This window comes from Haliotis rubra, unplaced genomic scaffold (genome assembly GCF_003918875.1).
Source record: "Haliotis rubra isolate DU_JTF1 unplaced genomic scaffold, ASM391887v1 Scf228, whole genome shotgun sequence".
In the NCBI taxonomy this organism is placed as follows: Eukaryota; Metazoa; Mollusca; class Gastropoda; order Lepetellida; family Haliotidae; genus Haliotis; species Haliotis rubra.
Window position 1 is genome coordinate 10,608 of NW_025766314.1, and position 9,754 is coordinate 20,361.

The 9,754-nt window shown below is 36.8% G+C and overlaps 1 protein-coding gene across 1 annotated transcript; it reads right to left on the minus strand.

Moving 5' to 3' along the window:
* Window positions 1-4,431: 4,431 nt before the first annotated feature.
* On the minus strand, window positions 4,432-6,612 carry LOC124277801. Its single transcript, XM_046713515.1, has 5 exons — window positions 6,529-6,612; window positions 5,694-5,880; window positions 5,079-5,339; window positions 4,755-4,926; window positions 4,432-4,552 (listed from the first exon to the last, which is right to left on the minus strand). The coding sequence occupies exons 1-5, from the start codon at window positions 6,610-6,612 to the stop codon at window positions 4,432-4,434; spliced, it is 825 nt and encodes a 274-aa protein (XP_046569471.1).
* Between the last annotated feature and the right edge of the window lie 3,142 nt (window positions 6,613-9,754).

Here is a 9,754-nt window from a genome sequence, read left to right on the forward strand (position 1 = left end):
CAAGAAGTATTCGTTACGGAGAGGAGAATATCTATTACAAATGGAGTAAACATGGTATTCATTTTCTACAACATTCATATCACAGTGCAAACAAATAGATTCTATATCAGAATTGTCATTGGCTTTCCTTTTACGTTGTTGATGAACTCTGAAATCATGAACTCTGAATGTACGAAATTTACACATGGATCAACCTAAGTTTCTATTATCAAGTTTATGGATATATGTTTCGCATTGGAATAAGTTCTTTATAGTAGGATAGTGAGTGAGTGAGTGAGTGAGTTATTATTTAACGTCACATCGGCAATATTTCAGCCATATCGTGACGAGTATAGTAGGATAGTGTGACAAATATGATGATGATTCAATACTTTGCTGCCAGGATTGAATGTACATATCAATCAAACGTCTTCTGAATGTACATATAAAAATAGTGGCATCACCAACATCTTGCAGAATTCATGCACAGCTAAAACCACTTGTAAATAACATCTCACGAACGTGAGAAACCCTGTTAACTTTACAATGCTCGTCATGTAATTTAAGCATTTCATAACAATGTAAAGGATGACTTGAAACATTCATTCTTAATAACTTAATCCAATATTTTATAACTTTTGTCGTCGTGTTTATAACAGTGCCGTCCAGTTTTTCCAAGAATAGCTTTATTTGCAGCATATTTCCCCACCCCCAGAAATCGTTTAAAGAAGCTTGTTTGTACTTTTCTATAACTTCATGGTACTTGTTTGTTAGGCAGTTTATTATTCAACGAAATTAACACTGGTTCCATTGTTTCACGTGCTTGCATAACCAAAGTTTCACAGGCTTTTGTCCATATCAATATTGATGAAAACACAATACCCAGGTACTTCTAATAAATTACAGCTTCAAGATTTAAATTAATTTTCATGTTTGGAAAGTATACCTCCATTTCTTAAAGGTCACATAAACCCTAGGGGGTAAAAATACATAAATCACTAACTGGCATCGTTATAAATGAAACCCCGTCATTAAAACTACTCATTTCGACCTTTAATTGACTTAAATCGACCTTTTTGACAACAGTGCACAATTCTCACCCGCGAACGAAATTTCAACCAATCAGAGCGGCGCGACTCTGTGACGTCATATGAGGAATAGCTTTGAGGGCCTATGCAGTATTCATCTACATTTTAGGGGGTAAATTATCTTGTGTACAGGCTTGTATAAACCTGAAATCGTGACAATTGTTGTGAACAGTGAAAGCTTTATGTTTTCACAATCTACTGTCATTTAATCTTGTCACCTGCTTTGCCAAGCTTCCGAGTTACAGCTTGTTTTATAAGACGATTCTGTGAAACTCGCCTGTTGTCATAGGGGGTTACCTGTTGGCTTGGTCTGACTTTTGTTCCCCAATTTACTCTTGTGTTAAAACATTTTATGTCAAGTGACTTAAATATGGTTAATTCGGTGGATTGGCATTTCGTTACAAAGCAGACTCTGACATGTCCGGAAGTTATTCAGACAGCGACAGTCTTTCCCTTTCCATGGATTGCCAGTCCACAAGCAGTGACTGTTTCTCGGATACCAATGAAGAAACAATTGCAAGGCCTTATTTGTTCGAGCCGGACGCTAGTGATAGTGAAAACGGTGACCAGTCTTGCTCATCACGGTTACAGGAAGAAGATCGACTAGTGTCTACATACTGGTGAGTGGACGTCAACCACGTGAATGTACTGTAGCTTGAAATGTATCGGGTAATACCATACCGCATTTGTCACTTTGAACACCACCTCGCTTCCGTGGAAGAAATCGTTATGTTACAAGTTGTGTCATGCAAAATCCTTTTGGTCATGATTCACATACATATGCAACTACGAGTAGACATCAGTTGTGATTTTCCAGGTTGATGAAAACAAACCATAATCTCATCGATTCTCGAGCTTACTTTAGCCCGAGACGTAACTATTTTTTAAAATGGCGGCGCCCATGCGCAAACATCCGCCAGTCTGGGAATAAATGTTTAGGTTTGTTTTCACCGAATTACAAAATCAATATTACGTTTTACTGGTAGTAAAGTATGTATTTAATAGATGGTTAATAGGATTTTGCATGACAACTCTGAAAAGCCTTTTCAAACTTGGAAGCAAGGTAGGGGGGCGAGCCATCCGATTTATTATATACATTTACTACACAGCTGAGAATAATAGGCCCAGAAAAAATACCACTTCCGCATATGAAATGTCATTACTGGGTACAGTTGTAGGAATCTATAAAATTTTATGTCAGTTTACATGTTCATTGGCATGTGTATTTGTATTTGATCATGGTGTAAACATTCTGTCATGGTTTACCGGAGCAGTTATCGTACAAGCACATTGAATGCTTACCAGTCAGGTCCCATCTTTATTGGGAATCAAAGTTTAAACCAGTTGGCTTAGCTTGAGTGAATATAGTGCCTCTCATTTGTTCATAATCTGAAGGAATTCCTAAAACTGCTAACAAAAAGTACTTGATTGTATCACCCTAATATGTAAGAGATGAAATAAATAAATAAGAATTTTATAAATACCAGTCAATTGAAAAATGATACAACATTTATTATTAACAGTTTTTTTCAAATCCTTGCAGGTGCAGTTGTGACACATGTGAGACTCAACCTACCATTGAGGAATGCTGTTGCTGTCATGAACAGGCTGCAGTGAGAGAGAAGATGGAGGAGCATGAAGATCAGATCAGTTGCATCACTGACCACCCTGGCTTCGAGCAAGTTTGTCTCAGTGTGTATGCACTGCAGACAGCCTACTACCACTACCGCCAGGAGTATGGAAGAGGGGAGATCCAAGACATTCATAAGTGAGCATGGCATGGTTTTTAGAATCATTTTGTGTTCTGAGGAGTAAAGTAAACTGTAAACTTTAAACTGTAGCTGTTGTAAAAAGATGACTAGTCCAGAATCTAATCAGTGCATTCTGTTGAATACAATTTGAATCAAACTTACTTTACACTTTTATTTCATAGGAAATACAGATATACAGCATATCGGCAGTTCGTGCGATGGTGTTGGCAGTTCTTAGGGCGGAAAGGTTCGTGTTGTCATACCCTCCTGTGTCGTCAACAAGATAAGAGGACGATTTCCTTCCCTGAATATGCAGGGTTTCAAGTATCCTCAACTGGACAAATAAAGGGAACAACTTGAACAGTCAAATTCTGTATTTCGTACATGGGTATAATGTCTACCTACATTGTGAAATGGACATGATGACAAGTTAAATGTACTGTAAATTTATTGTTTGATATGTTATTGTATTTATCGTTAAAATGGACATGATGATGACAAGTTAAATGTACTGTAAATTTATTGTTTGATATGTTATTGTATTTATCTTTAACAATTCCTGTTAAATAAATTATTCTTGTACAAAAACCTTTTCCTTTTACTTGAATAATAACTGATACACATTTTCAAACATGAGGATATTTTGCATGTTTGCTGGATTGTCTATCATGCATTTATAGACATACAGGCCATGAATACATTTGTAAAGTCAATTACAACACCAGAAATTGGTGAACATTGAATACCGGTAAAAAGCTTCAGGATGGAAGGACGGACAGAATGAATAAGTTTATAATAGAAATTGCATGAATTGAGCTGCTTAGTTGTTGAATCTCGATAGATGAGATTGAATGGCTTGGTCCATATTGATTCGAGGAAACTGGCTTTGTTAAGGGTACTGGGACAACAATGTGTGACGTGGTAGCTCTGTGTTCTCGCTCTGCCTGGCTTTGTTTACACACCTCTGTCAGCAGTCTTCCAACATAGTCTGAATAAAAAATAAACAAGTGAAAATCTTACTCAATCATTTGAATGTGAAACATGAATGTGAAATGGACTGGTGACCCTTTACCGTAATAAAACAACAGGTCAAATGATATGAACTTCTTTATTGTTGTATTGTGTCAATCAAAAATATTCTGACTACAATTTATATGAAACAAGAAGACAAAGTCATCAATATCCCCAGCAATGGCAAAATACTCTACATGATTGTCTACATGATTATGTCAAATATTTAGATGTATACATAGAAAAGTGCAAGGAGAGTATTGAAAGGTTTTTACAGTTCTGCTCCATAAAGAAGCACTATCACCAATTTCAGGCTATGTAAACTTGTTGCCATGGAAACGCCAAAAATATTTTATTCAGAATCCCAAAACTACCAGTACACCACCAGATCTGTCTGTGCCAAGTTTGGTAAAGAAATATAGAGTTTTAGAGTTCTGCTCCGGAAAAGACAAATGTGCACGGACGGACGCACAGACAGTGTCCATTTTAATACCCCGCAAAACTGTTACGGAGAATAAAAAATGTTTGGCTAAAATGGGTTAATATTACGTGTGAAATAATTTGTACAAACATACCATGAGTCATGTCACTTGTTGCTTTTGTCAGCACATGTTGTCCCTCCTATATTTCTTGTATTTTATCCTGAACTTAAACTCTCCATTGTCATCATGTGCTTGAGGTCGGGTGCCGTTTTCATTAAAATGCATTGCTGACAAATACAGCCTGCAAAAATATTTAAAAGAAAAATGTAACTCATAATCCCTCATAATAGTAGAAATTATTCATTTTACCTATTTAAATTATCAATCTCATTATCCAGTCAGGTTGAAGACACAGAATCAGTAAGAATGAAATACGCAACTAGAAGTTAATCATGGTTGCCAATGAGTCGGTTCATGGTACTTTTATTCGATTTTGTTCTTACCTGGAGAGCATGCCCATGTAGGAGAAACCAACCATCTTGGGGGCAAAGTTGATGATGACCCGATGGAAGCTTTCCACTGCCGACGTTTGATACTGTGGGGAGATCTTCCTGACGTCTTTCAATAGGCGTGGCTTTTCCAACAATAGACCAAGCTTCTCTGCAGCTTTGGTGCCTGAACAACAAATTTAACCTTATGCTGTTACTTGTAACTCAGAAAGATATCAAGTTCCATCTCTTTGACTATGACAGATCAATCTAAATACTATTTATTTATCCTTTATGTAATTGGTTATATTAGTACTAAATAATGTCATCAATACACACCACATTTCAACCACTTCTTTTGGGTGCCTCGCTTCCTTCCAGGGATGCTGGCATTCGTTGAACCTTTTGCTCCGTGACCCACGTGAATGTTTTTTTGAACGTGGTTGATCACGGAGCGCCACTTCTCTAGCACCAGCTCCGGATCCCCATGAGGGGTGGACGCGGCGCACCAGTAAAGGTGGTTAACGATGCTTTTGATCCAAGGGCTCAGTGCTTCACAATCTTTCTCCTTCGCTAAAGCTTCCAGTTTCTTTCGGAGACCTACAACAAGAAAACAGTTTACGTCCGCAATAGCCAAAGCAATTCCTTATAATGAAATCATATGCGTGCCATATTTCCTCTAGTAAGCGCTGACATGCCAATATTTTATCAAATGATTACCAGGCCTTTACAAGACCTCCGACAAGAATTTTTACGGAATCATAATTAGAGTTGAAACATTTAGCGTAGGAGTCTAAATGCTTAGGAATAAGCTCTCATTGTGTACATGGTCATGTGCCCATGTTCAACCTGTAGTGCATCAAGCATGTATTTGTGTATAGGTAGCTTGCAACAAAAATCATTATTTGGTAAACTAAACTGACGAAATAAGAACTGTATAGCCCTGTGACCTACCTTTAGCCACATGCCACACATCATAAAAGTGAGAGACTGCTGGCATGGTTTCTCTCACCAACTTCTGGATCTGAGGGTGACGGTCTGTTATTAAAGTGCTAAGTGTCAAACCCTCTGCCTGCAAAAGTTGGACACTCCTCTGGAACCCCTCCTTTTCCATAGCGTTAGAATTTTTTACTTCATTGGACTGGAAAAAAAAATATCTCAGGTCAGGTTTCTCACTTTACGGTCATCTTACACCCAGTAAACTAATGAGACACACCTGACATAACAATACACACGTCACTTCAATTATCTAACTTTATGGTCATCTTACACCCAGTAAACTAACGAGACACACCTGACATAACAATACACACATCACTTCACTTATCTAACTTTATGGTCATCTTACACCCAGTAAACTAACGAGACACACCTGACATAACAATACACACGTCACTTCACTTATCTAACTTTATGGTCATCTTACACCCAGTAAACTAACGAGACACACCTGACATAACAATACACACGTCACTTCACTTTTTAACTTTTATGGTCAACTTACACACAGTAAATTGACGACACACATTCCACTTTTTGATGACTAGACGATTAGATGCAAAACGGTCCTCACAACATTTCAGCTAATAATTGAACCTTATGAACAATTCAAGTTTGCGACTCTAACCATTAGCAACATTGACCTAATCAATATAAATAACAAATACTTAACCCAAACAGAAAATACATGGTTTTTTTATCTTATAATTCAAGTAGCAGCTATGAAAGTGATTCATAAGATTGCTATGCAAAAAGTTAAAAAAATGTAAATACCTGAACCAGCTCTGACATGAACAACTTTCTTGGTCTTTAAGTCCATCATGGAGTAGGATCCGAACTTGGCGTTGTGTCCAGGGAGTATCAGCCCGGCCATCGCCTCCCAGTACTAGTGGAGAGATCCTTCCTCTTTCAGGCCAGTGATCAGAGCCTGCTGTTCTTTTTTCCACACTGACTCAATGACTGGGTGCAAGATGTTGCGTTGATGTTTGAAAAAAGACTGCATACTCATCGAAACAAGTCCTAAATGCTCTAACATAGTAAACACCCGAATAGGCAATGATCCTGAAAACAGTATTGATGCAGATAGAAGGATATTTCCAGCCGGAAATTTCCTAGAAAGGGTTGACTAGTCCAGTCACGGTGGAAGGAACAGGAATGACAAGTCTGTAAGATCACCAAGAGAGTTCCTTGACAGCTACGCCTGACAACTGTTTCTGAGCAACACACAGGACACGTTGCAAACAGTTTCAAAAGTTGACCCTCAAACACAAGGTACTTTCGGTCATCCATTGGAGATGTGGATTCCCTGAAAGAAAAGGAACACATCAACTTTCAGTTTATGGAACCTTAGTCAAATCCTTAGAGATCAATTAATTTCATTCTGGGTACAGAGAATAGAAGAGCTAGCATTTAATTCGGATCATGTAAGGTATTGTTTAATGAATGGCTCCATGATTAATATTGGTTTTATAACATCTCTGAAATCCACTTTAATTTAATCTTTTATTTTAACTTATGCTTTTTCATAGTCTTTATGGAATGAAAACATATAATGAGCAGTATACCTGAATGTTATATATAGTATATTTGACAGTGGTTGGTACAATAAGATTCATAACTTTAGAAGTAATATAACTGTGTGAAAAAAATCCTTTTGTACAGAATATACTGGAATGTTTATTTAGATACTTAATTTTGAAATTCATGCCAGTAACCTGAGAATTCAGCTGGGTCCCCTATAGCGAAACAAGAAAACCAGATCAATAAGGAAGCAGTTTTGATTTGACCGTTGCCTTGTCTGAACCTTGTCTGCAACTAACTCAATCTTGTTTGACAATTAGGCTAACCTTTGTAAATTTTGTAAATTCCTCAAATTCCTCTCTCATTTCCTCTTCTCTGTCCTGGGGCAGCCAGGTTGGATCATTTTTCTCACACTCCAAATGTTGGTCAGTGCCCGGGTCAAGTTCACTGATATCCTCTTCCTCCATGGGGACAGTAGGTGTTTGCAGAAGTGAACATTGTACACCGACAGATACCACTTGAGACCGACTCAGTAATTTGTAGCTGCAAAAACATCATTTATATTTCCATTGGCCTTCCTTCAATTTTTTTTTTTTCAGATGTGTATCTATTATTACAATCATACATAACTCCTGACCACAAGATCTTGCAAGATTGTGACATGTAATATGCATTTGGTGAAAAGCCATGGGCATCCATAAAAATGACATTCAATAAAAAATAATATCCGACTTATAACATCCAAGATGTAAATTCTTGTACAAGCCATTAATCACCATACAACAGACTCCAAGTAACTCCAGAGGTTAAGAAAGAAAATGTAAGTCAATTGTAACTAATTACATAGACAAGAATATACACATATTATTCATGTATATAATATTCATAATTCTATGCATTTTCAGTATTTAACTTTTGGTCTTTTTCTTTTTCCCTAATTTTCAATTGTGTAAGTATAGTCACCTTTTGTCTTCACATGAGGTCTAGTTTGAATCCGAACTGATCTTTTATGGACACCATCCTTCTTCAGAGTCTGACAAGCCTTTGAACTTCTGTTCTCCTGCAGAAAACAAAGATGTTTTAAAGTTGTAGTTACTAAGACAAGAAATTTGGAAAGAACACATTTTCATTTCAATTGTATAATAACAATGTAGGAATACTTACAGAATGAGAAATTTCGTTTAAATGCAGCTACATGATGCTATGGCAAGATTAACAAGGTGTGAAAATAGCTCAAGGACTTCAGAAAGAAAATGAGAACCACGATATTATGCACCTCAGACAACTTGCAAAGTACTTTTCCCCTACTGCACCAATATTTCAGAGAATTTCACACACATATTGCGGTTAATAGCAATTTCTACATATTCAGGATTACTGAAAACATTACAAGGACAGGAACACACTGGTGACTCCGATTACAGCATTATGTGACATTAAATTCTGCAAACAAACCATTTCAGTGGTATCCTTTTTAAAAGGTACACATGGCAGTAATATCTTCTAGAGGGGGAGCCGTGGCGCTGGACTCCTGACAAGGCCAGCAAAGCGTCAGTCACATCTTGAAGGTTGGAATGTGATGTCTAAAGAAAGCATATTAGGTTGAATACCACATTTCATATAGAGTGAATTATCACATTATCATCACTATCATTTCATTGACTGAAAATTGAATCTCCTGAGAAGACATCACTCTAATGTTGTGATAATGACTGATCAGAAGATACATAGTTATCACCTGGCAAGGCGACTAAGTAAAAGAGAAATATAAAACATCAAAATTCTGTGTAAACAAACCATTTCAGTGGTATCCGTTCTTTGGGTACTGGTTGTACTAATATCCACCTGGATAAGGACAGCAAAGCATCAGCCACATCTTGAAGGGGTAAGTGTCTCTGAAGAATGCAATTTAGAGTTGGAATTAACTATCTGTCTCTACATCACTAAAAATAATGAAAGTAGTGTGTGTAATAAATTATTACATAATAATTTCAGTATGCATCAAGATTTTATGATCAGTACAAAAAATGTTTTAAAGTTCATGATTTCAGTTTAAAGTCATTGTAAGAAAGCATGTATTATGATAAATCTATGTCTGTCAACATATCAAAGTATTATAAATGAATAAGTTTGTGGTGGTACTGAATTACCTGGTAATGACAAGGAAATGACATTTGGCTGTCAAGATTTTATGATTAGTACAAAAATGTTTTAAAGTTCATGATTTCAGTTTAAAGTCATTGTAAGAAAGCATGTATTATGATAAATCTATGTCTGCCAACATATCAAAGTATTATAAATGAATAAGTTTGTGGTGGTATTGAATTACCTGGTAATGACAAAGGAAATGACATTTGGCTGTTGACCTCTTCATGAAGTATAGTTGTGGGGTTACTACTGTCAGTATCTGCATGGGGAGGCCTTCCACTTGGTCAAGCAGGGCCTTGACTGTCTGATACAGGAAACATAAACATATTCAACATGATTCTAAAAAC